The 22,019-nt window shown below is 35.3% G+C and overlaps 1 protein-coding gene across 6 annotated transcripts in view; it reads left to right on the top strand.

Annotated features, from left to right (window-relative positions):
• ADGRG6 (adhesion G protein-coupled receptor G6) overlaps positions 1-22,019 on the top strand; it is a 150,254-nt gene that overhangs the window by 95,533 nt on the left and 32,702 nt on the right. For all 6 annotated transcript variants that reach the window (XM_089332592.1, XM_089332595.1, XM_089332593.1 and 3 more), the window contains 12 exons: positions 1,200-1,285; positions 3,794-3,846; positions 4,759-4,821; positions 8,239-8,381; positions 10,990-11,101; positions 12,112-12,176; positions 12,753-12,963; positions 13,901-14,072; positions 15,515-15,655; positions 18,544-18,663; positions 20,346-20,391; positions 21,871-21,977. In XM_089332592.1, the coding sequence (XP_089188718.1) occupies positions 1,200-1,285; positions 3,794-3,846; positions 4,759-4,821; positions 8,239-8,381; positions 10,990-11,101; positions 12,112-12,176; positions 12,753-12,963; positions 13,901-14,072; positions 15,515-15,655; positions 18,544-18,663; positions 20,346-20,391; positions 21,871-21,977 (1,319 nt within the window). The remainder of the gene's footprint in view (positions 1-1,199; positions 1,286-3,793; positions 3,847-4,758; positions 4,822-8,238; positions 8,382-10,989; positions 11,102-12,111; positions 12,177-12,752; positions 12,964-13,900; positions 14,073-15,514; positions 15,656-18,543; positions 18,664-20,345; positions 20,392-21,870; positions 21,978-22,019) is intronic.

The raw sequence follows: 22,019 nt of genomic DNA, 5'->3' as shown, positions 1-22,019 counted from the left end.
TGAAAAGTTTTAGAAGTTGAAATAAACTAGTTTGCATAACTAAAAAGTCACATGTCTTGGGCTTGCAGCAGTTTTATACGTTTATACATTATACAATTATACATGTGGGGGGGTGGCAATTCTGTTATTTAGACATGAAACTGACTACTTTACAGGAAAAACATTCCTTATGCAGTGGGACTGGAATTTACATTTTGCTAGATTCAGGGGTTCATATAGACATACTTTTGTAACTTTCTACTGCCTCTTTGTGATTTCATTAAATGTATTCTGCAACATTATTTTAATTATATATTTCTATATTTCTTTATTTTCTGGGCATTTTTACTTAAGATAACATAATGGTGAAGAAATATGATTAACAATAATGAAAATCAAAAGTTTTTCTTTTTCTACAACCTATCATATTTCAAATGGGTATTTTTTTCTGATTAGTTACTTTAAGTAAAATAACCTGTAGAACACATCTAGATAGATTTAGCAAACCATTAATATTGAGTTTTGATTTTCATGCAAAAAAGAAAAAAGAAAAAAGGGCTACTTTAAAGATTGCCCCAAAATGAAAGAAACAGAGCCTTTTAAACAATAAGGTTTTCCTGTTATGTAAGTTAGTCCTCTTAAAATTCTTCCTGCCAATATTCTTTCTTTTTTCTTTCTACTTTGTTATTAATGGCCATTTTTAAAAAAATTTGGTCAGAAATCAGGTAAAATCCAGTAGTATAGTAGATGTCATATTGGAGGAGAAGAAAAAGTGAGAAGGAGGGTTTATGGGCAGTCAGTACATGAGCCTGTTCTTTCCCAAGTTAATGTCTGCCCATAATCTCACTAAGTTTTCATACCCCCAACCTCATTATCAATCTTTATAATGTGCAAAAAGTATAATTTCATATAAAAAATCAAACTATCATTAAAATCATCATTTTGCAAATTGTAGAGATCAACTACCTATAGAATTTATAGAGTATGATGAAACATGTAGTTGATAATTTAGGAATAATACATTCTGTGTAGGAATAGTTAGTTTGTAACTATCTCTAAGTCAGATCAGTAAGCTTAACATGAAAAGTAGCTCAGAAATTTTCTGTGCTCTGTAGAAAGCATTTCTTATAATTTTTGTGGAATGATATGACTGTATATTTAAATGGTTTAAAATTACTGTCAAATATAATTAATGAACTAATCTTGTTTCCAATGGGCAGATGGAATTATGTATAGAATATCGATAGTGATTCAAAACAGCCTTCATCACCCTGAGGTAAAAGTACAGAGCAAGGTTGCAGAATGGGTAAGTTGAATTGGTAAAATTTATATTTTGTTGTAAATCTTCAAGTTCTTAAAATCTAGAAAATACTCTGGGTAACTGAATCTGTGGGTCATCCTGAAACATGGATGCTGTTCATTATAAATATAGGAATAGACACATGAGATTGGATGTACTTTTACAAAGAAAGAGAGTTGTATTTGAATAAAGGGTATTAAGCAGCCTAAGAGACTATCAGTATCTTAAATAAGAAAGGTACCACACAAATGGAAATAGATTTTGATAGGTATCCTTATCTACTAGTAGATCCACACAGTGCCACCTATGTTTTTCAAAATACATTTCTTATTCTTTTTGTTTGAATGTTGGATCAAAGTCAGAGTATAAAAAGACAAATCCTCCCATCTTTGTCAGTCATCTGTTGGGAGACCAACCCATCTGCTTGGAAATCACTGTTAATGTGGTTTTTCTGGATTTTTATCTATATAAAGGAAAATATGACTATAAATTCTTATTTCATTCCTTTTTATGCTAGAAGTAGTGTTTTTTACTCACCATTCTCCACCATATTTTTCTTGTTGCCAGATTTTATAACATTAATACAGGGACTTCATCTTTTAAAAAAAAGGACAGAAACACACAGTGTACTATTTTATTATTTGACTGACTAGGTCTTCTGTTGAGGGACATTAGGTTATACTTTATTTAGCATTATTCTATTAGAAAACAATTTGGTAGTTTCTGATTTTAGAAAATCTAATTTTTTTTCTTTTCTTTATAAATAAAACTGATAATTTTTTCCTTTTTATTTGCTCTACACCAATTTCAAAATTTTCACTTCCCACCTAGAGTACACTGCAAGGCTTTGTAGTTATTTTTATGTAGAATTCTGTTATAGTTCAAAGATTAGTATTTTTGTGAAAAAAGTCATTGTGAATAAAAGTAGACATTCTGAAGCGGGAAAGGTGACTTTTCTTATTTGTGTGTACACGTATGAAGAATAACTCACTGGAAAACATAGTCTTGTTTTTAAAAGCAATATCCAGAAACAAAAGTGTGTAATTAACAGCTGTGCTACAAAACTGGAGAGGAAAATGAAATTCTGTAATAGAAGTCAAAATAAATGCAGTTGTTTTCTTTTTGGAATGATACAGTAACAGCTGACTCAAATACTAGCAGAGGTGTTCAATTTTGCATCCCCTTTTTCTCTCTAGCATTATTCCTTTTGTTTAAAATCAGAATGATTTCAGAAGTAAATTTCTTTTGACAGTTCTTTATTTTCATTTTCAAACAAATACTCTGGTAATATCATTAATTCTGAAAATTAGCATTCACCAGAAAGTTTGTGCTGGCCAAAGTGTAGTTTTACATTGGTGCTTGCTTCAGACAGTTTCAGCATAACATCATTCTTACTAAAGCTAGGCTTTACAAGAAGTTTTCATTTAATATGCAAGTTACTGAAGTAGATACTTATTTGGTCATGGAGAACATATAAGTGGTTTCCCTGCTTCATAAAACAGATTGAGCATCCCACAAGATCTGCAAGTTTTTTTTTTAAATGCAGTGCTCCTAAAGTTTTAGAATTTGGAATATTTGGATGACTGGATTTTCAGATTAGAGGTGTTGAACTCATGAAGTCTATTCCAAAATTCAAGAAAAAAATAAAATCTGAATCAGTTCTATCCCCAAAGCATTGTGCATAAGGAATATTCACTGTATTGCAATTTATAATTAAAAATAATTTCACACGTTTTGTCAACATTTTCTAAAATTTACACTGAATTTCAGAATTGATTACAAGGAAGGCTACATGTGCATATGAAATAAGATCTAAAGAAACTTTTGGAGGTGATGCATAGATAGCAGGATCTTACGTAAGTGGAGACCTTCTGCTTCTCACCTGCATCCTGGAAGATTGCTGTTTATACCGAGAAAAATCCATTGCCTCCCCAAGAGTCTGATGCTGAGCCCCAAAGAGCCTGTAAAGACTAAACACAAATTACTGTCATCCAGTAATGTTGCACTTAGTCTTCACTTGCTTTTTAAAAGTTCATGTTGTTAATTTTTCCATATTCCTAATATTGTTAGATTATGTTAATTACTAGAAGACATGTCTCAGTACATCTCAATGTTTATCAAATGAAGAACAAGGAACCTATTTATTGTGCTAGTCTCATGGTATTAAGGGCTAGAGAGGAAATGATAGACTTCAGTTCTGGTCTGAATCTGTTACTTCTTTGTTGCGTGACCTGGAGGAAGCTATTTCTCCTTATTTTCTTCATGTACAAGGCAAGGGAAGGGGGATATGGCCTATCTCTGATCATGGTGAGGAATGAGAGAAAGAACGTTTGTCAGGTCTGGTGTACAATGATCATGTAAATATCGCATTTATGTTTGGCTCACCCAGATCTTCAGGATTTTCCTGGAGTCCTATCCCACTAACAGCTTATTTTGGGAGAGGGGGAAAAACCTGATTCAATTTTTAAAAAACAAATATTACAAAAACTCAGGCTTTTCCATTGTGTTTTTCAGCTCAATTCAACTTTCCAGAATTGGAACTACACTGTTTATGTAATTAATATCAGGTAAATGACAGAATAAATTATTTGAGAAATAAAAAGTAGTATCTGATTTAATTCTACCCTTTCCCCAATTGTACCATTGTACACATTCTCACATACACACACATACTGTATTCATAATCTTTGTAAAGCAACTCAAAATTATATTGCTTCTTTCAACCAATGCTTCAATGCTACAGAAATGGTTTCAAACTTTTCTCATCATGAATTCTAGTCATTGTTTAAAATTTTAGCATGGGGCAGGTATTTAGTGCAGCAGTTAAGAAACTGCCTGGGGCACTCGGGATCACATATCAGAGTGCCTGGTTTGCATACTGCGTTCCCAGTTCCTACTTCCAGTTATGTACACTCTGGGAAGGGGCTGTGATGGCTCATGTAGTTACATTCCTACCACTGACGTAATAAATAAGGCACCTGTGCTCTGATTGCAACGGCTTTTCAAAAGTTCTCTTCCCGCATTTCTCTTTAAATACATCACTAACCCCTCAGCAAATAGTATCATGCACATACCTTCCTCTGTTCTTTGTTTTATAATTTTATGCTCAAGCCAGTTTTCTAAAATGTATTTCACGACCCCTAAGCATATATTCTGTTACCCCGAAACATGTGATAACTGAGTAGAGAGATCAAGTTGTAAATAAGTGCAGGAAGTATGTTGTTCAATGAAAACTGCAGGTTGCTCTATCAGAACTTCTCAGTTCTTCAGTCTGCTATTATTCGTCGTCAATCCTTGAGCAGAGCAAGAGCCCAAAGGTGCCCAGCTTTGTGAAAGAAACAAGACTCCCAGCACACACATTTGGAGATGGTGATCTAGAATATCCATTCCACTTTCACCTTAGCAGGTTTTATTGTTGATGATGAGGGATGAAGTTGCTAAATAAGATATGTAATGAATATGTATATTTATATTTGTAGTTTTCACCAGAGCATGGGAGAAGACAACATTAAAGTCAAGAGAAGCATTGTGAATGATCAAAGGTAACCCTGCAGGAGTCTTACAGAAAGTGTCCCATTCTTTGTCTTGCACACTTCCTTGAATGGCAGATAAACAAGCAATGAGATAGAAAATCTTTATTCACATAGCATATTTAAGTTATTTCTTTAGCACTAATACATGCATTTCCTCCTTGCAAATAGTAATGTAAGAGGTTGAATAGAAATCTCCATCTAATGAAATCTAATTCAGAAGTAGAACATTTAAAATGTATAAATTGTTTTTAACATTTTCATTTTTTTGTATTTATCATGATCTGTTATTTGAAATTTCAAAGAGATTTCAAGGAAAGTGGCTTTATTTTAAATAAAGTGCTTTTATTTGGTAATATCTAATAATATCTAATATTTAATATCTAATAATATAGATTATAGGCACAAAAGTGATTTCAGCATTTAAAGCCATCAGCTACTTTTCTAAGGCATTCATTTTTAAATTTGTCAGGATTATGACTTAACCATGAAGGTAAATTAGTGAATATGTCCAGCATATATAAACAGTTGGTATATAAGAACCAGCTGTTAAGAGTGGTGCAAAATGAAAAACAACAATCTATCCTCCTCAATGGAACAATATTACATAGTTGATTGCATCTCCAAAGATTTTGTTAAAATCATTTGAAAAGCAAAGGTCATGTAAGTCTTGCTGAGTTTCTGTTGACTGAATTGATGTTTTGGCTGTGCAAGCATGATGATAAAGTGTGCTTCTTTTCAGACAATTTATTATTACTACAAGAAGATAAAAATAAGATTTCAAATGGGAATTGGCTAGAGAGCTTTCTTATTACTTTTTCTTCTTTTTTATTTAACATTGGAAGAACAAATGTTTTTAAAAATTATATTGGAACTTACCATTTCTCTGTGTTCAACAAACTGGACTGATCCATCTGATAGGGAAAATTGTTTTGATTTTATGTTATTTCTCTTCCTTTATGATCTGAAAACAGCAATATAAGGGTACTTCAAAAATTTTGCAGGAAATGGAATTTAAAAAATTCAAAAGTACATTTTAATGCAAAAAAGATTTTGAAATTCATGCCTATGTGGGTTTTCAAAATGTTCATGGAAAAATATATAGTATGAAAAAGTTATATTGATTTAAAATTTTGCATTAAAATAAATACCTTTTAATTACTTTTTGAAGCACCCTTATACATTTCAATACTTTATTCTTGAAGGTAACAGGGCTTCTCTCTTCCACTCGGTTGAACGGTTTCTTTTCTAACCCTTACTGCTAGATCACACTGAGCCTTCCATACTGGATACAGCAGCAATCTGGGTCCTTTACTGGGCACTTTGTCCAACAGTTGAGACAACCATAGAATGGGTATCACCAGTGGAAGTCAGCATTCACTTTTACTCCCTGTGGATCTTCTCCAACCTTGTAATGTTGAAGTCAGCCATCATTAATACATGTTAGCAACTCGGAAACCCTTGCTTGAAAGATGTTTAAATGTATGGAATCTCAATTTGCTAGTCTGTGAAACTAGTAAATTATTTCATAGATAATTATACAGAGAATGAACTAAGACTGCGTATGTGGGGAAAATGCACACTTTAGTTTTTCTTTGGTATGAACTTTTGGCATTATTGTCATTTTTATTGCCTTGCCCTTCCCTTCTCTACTACTCTTGTGCCATTGATGAGCCTTTATATTCTCACAGCTTTTCTCAAACCACAGTCTACTAGTTTTACACACATTTTTTTTTTTCTAAACTTTTCCTGCCGATTCAAATGTATCACTGTAGCTTCAGATAACACTATCATACTCTATCACCTAGACAGACAGGAAACCAAAACCACAGAGACTGGTCTATTCAAATAAAGAATGGCTGATGGTGACAACAGATAGAATTAGACTTTGTAGAACCATAAAATAGCTTTAGTTTTCAGGATGGGAGAGGAAAACAACACAGATAAGACCTATGAAAATGCATAGTTACTCTTGAGCTGGTGAATTCCGGTATTCAATACCATCCATGGTACATTGTGCTGATTTATGTTCTCAATATTCAAGTGAATAAATACAAAGGTCATATTCCCAAGTTCTCAGTAACTCGAGTGGCAAAGCCTATCTTCCGGAAGTCATTAAATCTGGAGATACTTCTTCATAGGCCTTTTTAAAAATTAGTAAGATACCAAAGTTCACGTTATATTCACACATCTGTGTCATCCTGAAATATGGCTTGTATATGAACATTAAGTAGTAGATCATTGTAAAGAAAACTAGTTTTCAGAGAGAATTAGAACATTAGAGCATATTCTGTTTGAGATTAGCACAGATATTGAGGTGCGAAAAATGGAGCTATTCTATAATTTCACCTAACCTTGAATAGAAAGTATTCACTTTTTCTTTCTTATTGTTTTAGCACAGAAATATATTAGTACTCTAATTTTTATTCACATTCACAAAATTTCATAAATATGCTAATACCTCTCCACTCTGTGGGTTTGTAAAAAATAAACAAATGCTACTACTTTGTCTTTGTATATAAAACATCACTGATCTTGAGAATATAATGCCCTTTGTTATGTCACATTATTTATTTCTCCTCATAATACAAAGATGAAAGTTTTGTTTGCAAACTCAAAGCTTTCATATATAAGAGGAAAAATTTTCTACATGACAAAATGATGTCATTTAATTTTACTTTTTTGTTGAAATCAGTCTTCTGACTTCTACTCATTATTATAGCTGTGACTGCAAGTGAACAGAATATTATATGACCTTAAATTGTAAAATTGAAAGTTTTGACAGGGCTTCCAGGATATATCCCTTTGCTTCCCAAAGAGATGTTTTTTCTTTTTAAGATCTTCAAGGTCAGACATTCTATCATGTTCTTCATCATTGTGCCAACCAATCACGGAGAATATTTTGATTACTTAACATAGTACTTGAAAATGGTTCATGAAAATGGAAAAATCATTTGTCACTCTCCTGAAGAAATCATACAACATTTGTGAACAACAGTGCTTTTAATAATTTCAAAAGTAAAATAATCCATTGAATTTCTAATCTTTCTTCAGAAACTTTATTTTTGATCATTAAGAAATAACATAGAATATACCAAAACTATGGTACTGTTTTTGTGTGTGTGTTATAAAATATCAATACATGATAAAATATTAAACAATATTGGTATTAAACATGTAAACACTTCTGAAAAGAAATAGGGCACTACAATAGAATTGCACATGTAATATTCTATAGAATCTATCCTTACTGAAATATTTTTATATTATAATTTATGCAACAGGAAAGTCGGCGAGCACCTTGAGCAGCCTTTGCAGTGTCTGCACTTCCTGGTGAACCTTCCACATACAAGTGTTCTGTTTTTCTCAGCAAAGGCAACCAGCCAAACCACAATCTCAACAACAATTCTGTTTGAAATGTTTTCCTAGGATGGTGATTTGGGCCCTTCTAGTTTACAACGCTACCAACAATGCCAGTTTAGAAGGAAAAACCATTCAGCAGAAGCTCTTAAAAAATAACGAGTCTCTGGATGAGGGCTTGAAGCTGTATACAGTGAACGTGAGACAACTGGGTAGGTGACTTCCATTCTTTTATAATACACATTTTCTATGTCTAGAGTCAGTTATAATTAAACAAAAGAAATAACTTTGCTTCTTGTTTATGTAAAAATATTTTTTCTGACGATGAAATTCACCGTATTGGTGACATTGTAGAAAACTGATGACATAGAGGCCGGTGTTGTGGCATAGTGTGTAAAGCCACCACCTGCAACCCCAGAATCCCACATAGGCATTGGTTCATATCATGGCTACTCCACTTCTGGACCAGCTCCGTGCTAATGGCCTAGGAAAAGCAGCAGAAGGTGGCACAACTGTTTGGGCTCCTGCTACTCATGTGGGAGCCTTGGGTGAAACTCCTGGCTCCTGGCTTCTGCCTGGCTTAGCACTGGCCATTGAAGGACATTTGGAGAGTGAACCAGTGACTGGTTTATTATCTCTCTCTCTGTTTTTCCCTTTCTCTCTGTAAATCTGACCTTCAAATAAATGAATCTTTTTAAGAAAAAAAAAAAAGAAAAGGGATGACATAGCAAAAAAAAAAAAAAAAAAATCAGGTCTATACCAATGGAATCAAAGTAATAAAGCAGGCAACAAATGGTGGCTGAACTACTTGAGCTCCTATTTGTGAGACCTGAATAGAGTTCTTGGCTCCTGGTTTCAGCCTGGCACAGTACTAACTGTTGTGGTGTTTGGGGGTGAACCAGAAGTTGAAAAATCTCTCACTTTCTGTTTCTCTCCATTTCTCTCTCTGTTACTCTGCCTTCCAAACAAATAACTAAAATTTTAGAAAAGCAAAAATACAGAATCAATAAAAAAGTAACTGTTCTAATATTACTAAAGTATGATAATATATTAGAATTCAGTACTATACCATTTTGTAACTCTAAAATGCCTGAGACAAGTTACTTCTGAAAGAAGTATTTTGTCATGTAGAGATAAAGTTTATTCTTAGCAGCTTATTCATCTGTGTAGAGGAATGACCACTACTAGGCTAGCTAGAAAGCACAGAGAGGGTAGGTAGGCCCAGCTCAGCTTCTATAACCAACCTTCTCCTGAGAACAGCCTTCCAAGAGTATGGCCCAATGACCTCCCACTAGGCCTTCCTCCTACACATCATAATAGATTAAGCCTCCAGCCTTAATCCATTAATTGTGCTTTGGGAACCAAGTTCCTCTCCCAATACGTGAACCTTTGGGAGACACTCAAACTGTTATCCAAACAATCTCAAGCATTCTAGTAGCAATCAAGAGAGAGTGTCGACACTCTAACACTATATACATTATGAGGCTGCAGTAGGGGAAGCAACGTGAGGAAGCCGCTAAGAAGGCGATGACCACTGACGCCAGAAACATGGTGCAGTGAAGAATCTGACATCTCCGCTTCTGTGAGCAACCACCCATCTCTCCTGTGACAACATACGCAATTACAGAGCCTCACAGAGCTGGATGGATGCAGAGAATAATAGTGATAGCCATAATATTAAAAACAGTTTCTGAGCCTCTGCGGGAAAATATTTGCTACCTAACAAATAGGGCTTCCTGGGGAGGAAGGGTACAACTTGCTGCCTTTTTATACATGGAATCTCTACCAAGGAGGAGCGGAAAAGTGGGAGTTTACCTAAGACTGGAACCCTGGCAAGACCAGTCCCATCTGTCCTAAGAGGCTAGAGAATCCCAGGATGACTCCCTATGCACACCTGAACATTTAGTTAGGCCTCGTAACTTACACTGCACATTTTACTGTTTTCCTACAAGTGGATACATGGATGACATTTTCTAGCAGGTGGAAAAATTTTAGCCCAAAGGCTAAAATATGACAGTTTTAAAGTCCACGCTATCAACATGATAACACACTTGAGTTTTCAGATGCTGACTATGTTGGTCACTTCCAGCAGACCCGTGTAACTTGTTTTTCAGTATTTGAAATATATAATTCTATTGTTGCTATTTATATGTTGATGCTATTTGGATATTTTATGAAATGTAAATGTGAATCATTTAAGTCATCACTTAAAGAATTTTCAAACAAAATTTGGAATGATTTGAGAAGGCAAAAGTGAAGATCAGTGTGTGGAGCTGGCCTACATGTGCCTTCTTGCTTCCAGGCAGTGGATGTTATCAGCAGCTGGAAAATTCTCCATGAAATATGCTTGCAACTCAGCAGCGACCTTATTGATACACTAATCTGTAGACTGTCCCTTTTTAAAAGACTAAATTATATATTGAATTTTTCAGGTTTGTTTTCATTTTCTGTATTGTTTATTTTTGACTACAATTTATTTTATTCTCTGCTAATGATTTACATTACAATGATAATGTATCACATTTATACATACACGAGTGTGTATTTTTTATTTGGTGGTTTTTCAAGATGTAATGATTTTTGTTTCTGAAATGTATTACATGTTTACATTTCCCAATTTCTGAATTTTTATCCATTTTTAAACATGAATATTTAAATATTAATTTAATAATTTAATATAAAATTCAATAATTGTAAATATTAATTTAATATTAATATTACATGAAATAAATACCAAATTACAAGTATCATTATTTTTGCTTTTACCTAACTTCAAGTAATAGATGAGTGTTTCTCATGTTCGCCCTTATTTTCTCATAGGTGTGTGCGCTGCCCTAGAGGAACCCAAAGGCTTTCACTGGCCATCCATTGCACCTTCTGAGTATAGCCTTTCCTGTCCAGATAAGCCTGGCTTTTCTGTATCACGGATATGGTAATTCTGTTATTGACTCGCATCCAAAGCTCCCCTTCTACCATCCCAGGGTTATAGGTACTACATCGTAGTTCTCATGCTTTAAATTGATTGGGAAGAAAGGTCAGGATATCTGTGTGTGCCTAACCCATATGCTTCCTGTGGGTTGAAAATAAAGTAGGTTACCCAAAAGGCAGTATTTTTCTTCCAGCAACATGTCGAGGAATCCTTCCCCCAAAAAGCTAGAGGAATTTGTAAACCAAAGGGTGGTCCCAGTTTGTAGCACCATGCACACAGATGAAACCTGCAAGTTTGCAAGCTTGGAACATGCGGCTCAAATTCCAGACTTTGTATCTGGAGAAGGGAGAAATGGGAAACAAGTAATAAGGCAGCATCTAGGTTGCAGGAGTCTTCTGATGGACACTGTCAATATATAGGTTTTTCACTGTTTCATGGAGATAAGATAAGTAGGGACTTGCTAAATGGCAAGTCAAGTTTCCTTCTTACCCTCCATCCTACTCCCAGTTAAATTTTCTTGGAGGAATTCAGAAGCGGGCTGCTACCCAGGTGTAAATACTTGGCATCTACTCCTGTGTTTGACATGTCCTAAGGAGAAGAGAGTGCTTTCAGGATTTATGGACTTGAGTTTGAAATGTGGCCCTGTCTCTTCCTAGCTAAAGACTTGGGAAATTCCCTGACTTATGTAAGTCCATTTCCTCACCTATAAAATGTGAATTATAATCTATTTTCCAGTCATGTGAAATAAAAATCAGGTTTTACCTGTAAAGCTCTTAAGGAGAACTTGACCAACATATATAGGTTCGGACACCAGATATTATTAGTGGTTTGTTTCTTTGGTATGTGTTACTGTGAATTTTTAGTGGAAGTTTCACTTCAATGTATTACAGTTATATTTTCACATGAAACTTACCTAGGTGTCAGGGTAAATTCTAAAACTTATTAACTAATTCTGACAGTTTTAAACTCATGCAAAATGTTTGAAATATCTTTTTGTTGTTGTTGTTTCATAGCTATCCCAGCTCTTCCAACACATCTTTGGCTTACTGGGGGCCTCTTGATATCTCCAACTGTTCAAGTAAGCAGTTTTTCTTCAATTCTCAGTGACAAAATGAAATTACTTCATTCTTCATGATTGTTTTTCCTCTTTAGACACGTTTTTCTGCTATGTGATCCTATTTAATATTAAAAGTCAGGCAAGTGATTGTTTCACTGACTTAAGGTAGAAGATTCTTTTTCTGCAATCTAACTTTTCTGTCCTATTCATTCTGTAGGAGATTAAAAACTGTAATGTAATTCTAGAGAAAAACTGAAAATAATGTATAAGTTGCTATTTATATCAAACTTTTGTAGTTTTATATTATTTTTAAACAATAAATATGCACTTATTTGGTGATTATAGGGGCATTTCTCTTGGAACATATATAAGCATTGGTCTCTCCAAGTTGTTTGTATCTTACTAAAGAGAGAAGCTAGTCTCCAAATATAAAGAAAAGTTATTGTCCTATGAAGATGGTGATAGGGGGATATACACTGGAATTTCACTTTTCCACATCAACTATAGTGTGAAAAGTCACACTATGCTTTGGATTCCTGGAAGTACTCAAAATATACAGGTCAAATTTTATGTGTTGTTTCTTTTGTCTTTTTATAGGGGAAGCAAATGAAGTTGCCAGTGAGATTTTAAATTTAACTGCTGATGGACAGAACTTAACCTCAGCCAATATCACTAGCATTGTGGAACAGGTCAAAAGAATTGTGAACAAAGAAGAAAACATTGATGTAACACTTGGCTCAACTCTAATGAATATATTTTCTAATATCTTAAGCAATTCAGACAGTGACTTGCTTGAGTCTTCTTCTGAGTAAGTATTTTGTTGTTGCTTTTCTGGAGAGTCAGATTATTGGAGAAATGTGTAATGGTATGATTTCTCACTATCTGAATGCTCTATGGAAAGACTTCATAATTCTTAATTCCAAAAGGTTCAGTGATAGTCTCCAAGGTCAAAAAACAAATTTCTGTATTTTTTATGAAATCTAATTTAGAAAATGTCTAGAGTTATCATCTGGCAAGATATATAAGTGGCCCTCAAAGAGCATAATCAGTATTTCATTTTTCATTCGAAAAATTCTAAAAGCTTAGCTATCCAGGCTTATGTATAACTTGGTTACAGTAAGCCCATAATGCTATGAATTGTGATAGAGACTGCCACCACTATGTGATTGCTGTACTTTTGAAATTAAAATGCCTGGGCAGATGAAAGTATACATATTTTTATATAATTTTGTGCATATCCAATTATTTCATTTAATATGTTAAGATTTTTTCCTATTCTCTTTCAACTACATTTTTGTATAAAATTTTTATATTCATTAAAATGTATTTTCTAAGTTATTTTATCTACATAATATAAATAATTATAGATTCTTATAGTGTCTTGCAGTTTGGAAAACATTTTAACACATTATTTCCTTTGATTTCCACTAATCATTTGGGTAGGAAAGATATTTTTCACTTGAGGAAAGAGATGCCGAGATTAATGAAAAGCAATATTTATTCAGAATGATTTAGTTATTGATTTTCCTTAAAGCAGAGATGTCTTCTGGATATAGATATCACTGTGAATTTATGTTTTAACTGATGTTATTGTGGTTTGGGCTAATTTGTGCATAGTTAGGTTAACATCAGAAAATTCAAAGACAATTTTATTTGGTTTGTATTTTACAATGCAGCAAAACATGTATGTTCAAGTATCTAAAGTATTGTATTACTTATCAGAGGTATTACTGTTACTTATTTAGAGCTTTAAAAACAATAGATGAGTTGGCCTTCAAGATAGACTTAAACAGCACGCCACATGTGAACATCGCAACGCGGAACCTGGCTCTTGGAGTATCATCCGTATCCCCAGGGACAAATGTAATTTCAAATTTTAGCATTGGGCTTCCAAGCAATAATGAATCATATTTCCAGGTAATGAACCTGTGGTTTCTTTCATTTTTACTGACTAATTAGACAAATAAAAACTTGCTGATCACTTACATTAGCTCCTTCAACGAAATATGGATCTGGGATGTGGAGAGTAGGTCCAAGTACTGATAAAATTTTAACTATAGGAATAGACATAAGATATTATGGAAGCAAAGAGGAGGTGTAATTTCAAAACCTAAATGATGGGGACGATCAGCTCACCCCCTACAGAAGGTGATGCTGGACCTAAGTATGAGTATTAAAGCGTGAGGAAGGGCTGACATATTGGGAGTGGGGGTTAGGATCTGTTCAACCAGAGAGGGAGCCAAACTAAGGGTCCAAAGGTAAGAAGATGCATGGCACATTCTCTTTGCCAACAGTTCTCAAACTGAGTAGCAGAATATCTAAGAGGACTTATTAAAACAGACCACTGGGTCCTCCCTTCAGTGTTTCTAAATTAATAGATTCTGGGTGAAGATTTGCACTTTTAGCAAGTTCTTAGGTATTGCTGAGTCCACTGATGTGAGGAGCACATTTTGAAAACCCCAGGTTTGGGAGCCGTCAGCATGGAGGTAACAACGAAGTTAGACAGCAAGCTGGGGCCAGATTAACAGAGACCCTCTAGAGCTGGTAAAATGCCCTTCGGGTTCCTGTTATATGCCAGACAATGCCAACCACCAGGACAGGAAAATGAGGGAAGCATCGTCCTTGATCAGGGAAAGAATGTATGTGGGGTGTAGTACTTCTTTAGCTGGGAGATAGACCAGACTGAATGTATTACCATTCAGGAATGAGGATATAGGTAAGATTATTTTCTCCTTTAAACTAGGGGTTCTTTAGGCTACTTCTCTTTCACATTTTAAGAGTGAAAATTTGGTCAGCTTCAGTCTATTCCAAGAGTGCAAGAAAACACTCTTTAGCCTAAGCTATGTTTTCCAGAAAAATAATACCCAAGAATGTGTGTAAACCTCAACTATTGCCTCTTTACAGAGATAGCTCAGTCTCTGCAATCAAACTGACTTAATTAACTTTTCTCTCTCTTTTTCCCTCCTTCCCTCCCTTCCCTCCCTTCTCCCCTCACCCCGCCCCGTCTCTCTCTCTTAGTTACTGTCTTTCACTGTTTTGTGAAAACCTCAAAATCTGATGATGCTAAATCTAATTTTTATACTTGAAAATGTTGTCCAATGTGTAAGTTTTTCAGTTTGCCTTAGTTAAAATCAGTGCATTTTCTCTTTTGCTACATATTCAGTCACTGAATGTGAGTCTCTGGCTCTGTCTGTTAAGGGGATCTATGCAGGAGCTGCAGGGACTGATAAGAGGTCAAGGGGAACCCTGATCCTTGGTAACTTGATACATGCAATTGTCCTCTTGACTTACATGTGGAATAAACTTATCATAAATTTCCTTGAGATGATTCCATCAATATATCTGTATATGTGTGACAGATGGATTTTGAGAGTGGACAAGTGGATCCATTGGCTTCTGTCATTTTGCCTCCAAACTTACTCGAAAATTTAAGTCAAGAAGATTCCATATTAGTTAGAAGGGCACAGTTTACTTTCTTCAACAAAACTGGACTTTTCCAGGTAGGTGTGTACCAAAATGTTATTTTTTAATTTCCAATGAAATTACCTTGTGCAAATATAAAAATGAAAGTTCAGATTCCTTTGAAATATAGTTGGGAGTATAAAACAGTTGACCTACTGTATTTTCAAAAATGAAAACTTTACATATAATCCCTTAAATACTTAATATAGTAATATGGTGTTAACAGGTTATGTTTAATTGAGTTTTTGAAATAAGTCAAATAATGGGCTGAAACTTGCATGATACAAATCAAAATTGAAGTAGAAATCATTATTATTCCTTCTTTTAATATTTTATTCTGTCCAGTCATTTTGATCTTTAAAGAAGTTGTACTCTAAAGGAAGAATTTTTTTTTAATTTAGCAGGAAGCACTGTTTACATAAAGAGCAGCATTCTTGGCTTTAATCAGTTTTCCATTAGCATTTCGAGTGACCTTAGGCCTTCACACATCCGCAGACTAGAGTGGCATTGTGCTGAGCACATATTATCATTTTTATTGGCACCATTTCTAGATCCTAGAAGGTCCACTGCCAGCAAACACTGGTGACCTCTACTTGCCTTTATGAGTGCAACCCTATCTAGAAGAATTTCACTGAACTCTTTTTTTAAAAACAAAAGTTATTTCTTAAATTCAGGGTATCAGTGTATATCAAATACTGCAACCTATGTAAGAAAAGATAGTAAGTCTTAAGCCTGAAAGAATTGTGTCTAAGTAGTCCTCCTCATACATCATGTGTAGAGAAATGGCCAAATAGGTTAGAGGGAAGGAAAGGGCATACTGTGGAACTGTTGACAGTAATTAATTCCAGATGTTAGAAATTGTCATCAACAAATGTTTTAGGAACAAGCTATATACAAATTTTATACTTTATATAAATGTGAGTTATATGTTCTACATAAAAGCCAGGTAATAATTTACCCTCAAGGATTGCTTTTAGCTGTGAACACTTACAACTGCATTTGTTAAAATCGCTATAATTTGAGACTTACAGCAATGTGACCATTAAAAATATTTAAAAACACAGTATCACAAAATGTGAATGGTAGAGAGAGGTTAGTTCAGAGAGGAGTTTGGCCTGTAGGAAGAGTTTCAGACAACTCTTAAGAATGTGCTACTGTTTTATGTTGGATCTTCTCCATGCCATTTTCACCTCTCCTTTGGCATCTTCCAAAATTGTTATTAAGAAGCATATTTTAGGTTTTTAAAGTAAATTTACAGCAGGGTAAAAAAATTTTACAGGTTTTATGATACTCCCCTAACATAGTAGGCAAAATAGGAGTATATTCTTAAGAAATATTCATTTATGTATTTGAAAGGCAGCATTACAGTGATCTTCCATTTCCTGGCTCACTCCCCAAATGGCTTCAACAGCCGGAGTTGGTACAGGCTGAAGCCAGGATCCTGGAACTCCTTTCAGATCTCCAACATGGGTGGCAGAAGCCCAAGCACTTGAGCCATCCTCCTCTGCTTTCCCAGGGAATTGAATCCAAAGTAGAGCAGTTGGTTCTCGAACTGGCACTCATAAGGGATGCCTGCGTCAGAGACGGTAGCTTAACTCACCACTCCACAACACTCCAGGAGTACTTTTTTCTGTAAAAGATTTATTTATTTATATTATTTTATATGTTTATATTTATATTATATATGTATGTATGTGTGTGTGTATATAATATATATATATATATATAGAGAGAGAGAGAGAGAGAGAGAGAGAATGAGAGAGAGAGAGAGAGAGAGAGATCAATTTTCTATCTGCTGATTCACTCCCAAAATGGTTGAAACAGCAAGGGCTGGCCCAGGCCAAAGCAGGAGCCAGGGGCTTTATCCCAGTCTCCTATATGGATGGCAGGGGCCCAAGCATGCCAGTCATCTTCCACTGCTTCCCAGATGCACTGGCAGGGAGCTAGATTTGAAATGGAGCAGCCAAGTCTCAAACTGGTGCTCACAGGGATGCCTCAGTCACAGGTGGTGGCTTAACACACTGCACCACAATACCAACCCAGGAGTATATTTTTAATTAAAGGCTGGGTATTACCAGCTAATAGCTGACTTTACTGATAGTGACTGCCACTAATTTTTTACAAAAATAGTAAAAAGACAAACTAAAAACCTATATTCTAGTGCTGGGATTTATTTGGAATTGAAGCAATCCCGTAATTATTTTACAACTGATTTATAAACTGTGCTACAGAGAGAAATTCAGGAGGTTTGACAAGAAACACAAGGGGAAGTAAAAATAGAGATGAACTTGTGGCAAGACAGCCTCATGATCCAAATTGTTTTGTAGCACAGTTCCATTAAGTTGATTTCCTGACAACCTTATCATGCAGTGGGATCTGCAGATGCTGGCAAGTATGCGACCTAAGAAGAAGGTACGGGTTCTGGATGGGACGTTAGTCCAGTGAAACTGCCTTTAGGTGTAAGTCAGTAAACCTGTCAACCTGTTGGCGTGGATGTGAAAGATGAACTGCTTTTTATTTTCACCCACTATTTCCTTCATGCTTCTGTGAAGGAAAACAACTTCATCTACTTTCTAGAGCAGGGAAATGATTTGATTGTTTCACAGTTTTTATGGTTTATATTATTTATGAATTTGCATTGTTTTGGATGTTAGCTAGCTGACATCAGTCTTTTCAATCAAGAGTGGAGTTTTATGAACACTGCCTGACAATATTGGTTCGTGACTCTCCCTCAATGTATTTATTATAATAAGGGAAATAGCAGAGCTCCTTCAGGAAAGCCAGCAACTTGATGTTATAAACAGGATGTTCTAGAATTGAAGATCTTAAGTGTAAAAATTGCTGACTGTTTGTTTATTTTGGAGGCCCAAAGTAAAATGAAAGTGTGTACTTCTAATACATGTAATTTTTTTTTGTTCTTTAAAAGGATGTAGGACCCCAAAGAAAAACCTTAGTGAGTTATGTGATGGCATGCAGTATTGGAAACATTACTATCCAGGATCTGAAGGATCCTGTTCAAATTAAAATCAAACATACAAGAACTCAGGTAAGAAATTGTTACTAATAGCAATTGAACAGAGGCAGATCATTTCAGACATGATAAAAATAAATAAATAACTGGCACTTTTTGTGAGGGCAGTATTCCAGAAAGGGAGAAGAACTAGCCAGGCATCACTCCCCAGTCCCCATTAATGGCAGTAACTGGGGGATTGTTCTTATCTGGGACCCAAAGAGCTGAAGAAGAGTGTAAACAAAGAAAAGAACTACAGTGCTTAAGGAACAACATTCGACAGCACTTCAAGTCAATGAGGCACACCATTCCACCCTGAGAGGTTTTGGTTGTTTACATTTTTAAAGTCAAAGATAACTGTAACTGGAAAAGCCAAGGGGAGAACAGGGGAGGGTGGATTTATTTTCAAGAGGTTAGCTGTTGTTAAAAATCTTGGCAAGTGTTGCTTTGCTTCTTGCTTCATTACCCTTGCTATCATCTGTTTATTTGATAAAAGTAGAAGAGGGTTTTGTCCCAGCTGGCCCAGGAACAGGCTTTTCTCACTTTTCCAGAGAGTCCTGGGCATGATTCTGCCCTTTAATGGACAGGCAGGAAGGCAGCAGGAAATGAGCAGACTGAACTGGGCTAAAGATTGGAGTTAGGTCATCTACGAACTGGCCCTCCCTGGTCATGAACCCTGAGACCTTGTTGTTCTATCCTTTTACCTCCTTTGTTTTCATCTCTTATCTATAGAAGAGGATTTTTATTTTGTATTTTGGTGAAATATACTTAACATAACAGGTATAATTTTAATCCTTTTAAGTGTACTGGTAAGTAGTATTAATTATATTGAAATTGTTGTGCAACCATCAGCATCATCCAGCTATAGAACTTTTCCATCTTCCACAATTGAAGCTGCTCCCATTTAAATACCAACCCCTATTCTTCCCTTCCAAGAGCCCCCTGAAAACAGAGTTCTGCAAGGGGTCTTCTAAAAGCTCATGGAAAAATGTGTATAATCTTTTAATTCCATTTTTTTCACCAACATTTTGAGGTATATTCCTGCTTTCCATTTCTGTTCTTCTAACTACTCTAAGTATCTCATGTAAATGGAATTATATAGTATTTTTTATAACTTTTGTAATTGGTTTATCTCACATACCATAATGTCTTTGAGATTTATCCAGGCTGTAATATAGGTCAGAATGTCCTTCCTTTTTTAAGTTGGGATAATATCACATTGTACATATGTACCAGATATTGTTTATCCATTCATCCATCAGTAGACTCTTAGGTTGCATCTGCATTTTGGCTAGTGTGAATAATGCTGCCGTAAATGCCATTGTACAAGTATCTGCTCAAATCCCTGTTTTCAGTTTGTTTATTATGTAAGATATAAAGGAGATTCTGAGGACAGTGCACAGTTCGGTTGTAAATAACTTCACTAAATGCCAAGAATGATAAATGACTCAATGTTTACTGATGGTACATATATGGTAACCTGCTAAAAAAATGGGTAATAGGATTCCTCATGAGATTATAGTTAATTTTCACACGGAGTTTCTGTAAGAGAGAAGATTCCCCTAGATTATCTTGACATTTGCAAGTTGTATTACTATGGCTACTACTGATCCATTTCTTTGTGAAACCCCTGGCACTTTTATTCATTTGATGTTTAAATGATAATTTTTAAGTAATTTAAAACACAACTGCTCATGTTTATTCTTATGTTAATATAGGAAGTGCATCATCCCATCTGTGCCTTCTGGGATCTGAACAAAAACAGTAAGTTTTAGAATTCTAGTTATCTTAATTTAGATAGCAACTGAATTTTAAATATTGTTAGACATCTTCATTTCTTTTAATTCCAGAATGAGTCACAATGTAAGTGTAATGTACAAAATTTAGTTTAGGTTGCTTGGGGAGTCAATTCTAATTTCTGAAACTTTTTAGTCATTGCAAGAAGAAATAGGCGTGTTGCATTGTGTTTTCCTTTCTGTAAATGAAGTAGCTTCTTTCATTTATTTGTAAAAATTTGGTTTTATAACTGCTTTCAGATGATTGTAGTGTTTATTTGATTCCATTTTTTAAGGACACATCTCAGAGCATCATTTGGTATGCGTGAGGCGTATGATTTGAAATCCAGTTTTCAGACCTCAGATTAGGAGAGGAGAAGAGAAGCATGCTAAGAGAACATCAGTATAGAAAGGATTATTAAGGACACATATTACTTGAAAGAAATAAGCAGCTTCCAAAATTATGCTTAACAATCAATAAAGGAAGATGAAATTAAGGATAAACAAATCATTAGGCATAAGGTGTAGAGAGAAGAAGTACAAGTGAGGGAACCTCCTGTGCCTGTCTCTGCTTGAAATTATTGTGGCTAAATCCATTCAGCGCCAGTACAGGCTGCTGTCATGATAAATGTGCATGTTATCACATGGGACTGGTGTGTACCTAACAGCATATTCTAAAGAAACAGACCCCCCCTGTTCTTATATATTCACAACGATGTAGAACAACCATAGAGGGGAAAATGTCCTAATCCACAGAGAATTCATGAGCACGAAACACATTTGAAAAGCAGTATTCTTTTCATACAATTTTATTTTATTTTTTAAAGATTATTTATTTGAAAGAGTTACAGAGAGAGAAGGAGAGGCAGAGAGAGAGAGAGAGAGAGAGACAAAGAGAGAGAGAGAGGTCTTCCATCCAAGTTTCACTCCCTAGTTGGCCGCAATGGCCAGAGCTGCGCAGATCTGAACCCAGGAGCCAGGAGCTTCCTTCAGGTCTCCCATGCGGATGCAGGGGCCCAAGGACTTGGGCAGTCTTCTATTGCTTTCTCAGGCCATGACAGAGAGCTGGATCAGAAGTGCAGCAGCCTGGACTTGAACTGGCACCCATATGGGATGCTGGCACTGCAGGTGGTGGCTTTACCCGCTACACCACAGCACTGGCCCCACAATTTTATTTTAAAATATGTTAAAATTAAAGTTGAATCAAACATGCAGAATCCCTGAGGCCATTCTATGGTACACACATTGAAAGCACTGGATAGATAATCTGCACTGCCCACCTGGCACTTCTATCACCATGATTCCAGGAATTGAAATTATTCTAAGTATTGATAGCTTCCAGAGTGATACGTGTTTTACAGTTAAACTCAGTAAGCAGAAGGCAAATTTCCTGAAAAAAGGTTTCATCGGTTGCAGAGAAGACACTGACCCACTATTATTTCCATGCTGTTTGCTGATTCTTCTACAGAAAGTTTTGGAGGCTGGAACACGTCCGGATGTATTGCACACAGAGATTCAGATGCAAGTGAGACTATCTGTCTGTGTAACCACTTCACACACTTTGGAGTTCTGATGGTAAGGAGGGAACCTTTGAGCTCATTTTGACATAATATGACT

This window comes from Oryctolagus cuniculus, chromosome 5 (assembly GCF_051225735.1).
Source record: "Oryctolagus cuniculus isolate XC-2025 breed Fujian yellow rabbit chromosome 5, ASM5122573v1, whole genome shotgun sequence".
In the NCBI taxonomy this organism is placed as follows: Eukaryota; Metazoa; Chordata; class Mammalia; order Lagomorpha; family Leporidae; genus Oryctolagus; species Oryctolagus cuniculus.
This window is presented reverse-complemented; position numbering and strand designations above follow the sequence as displayed.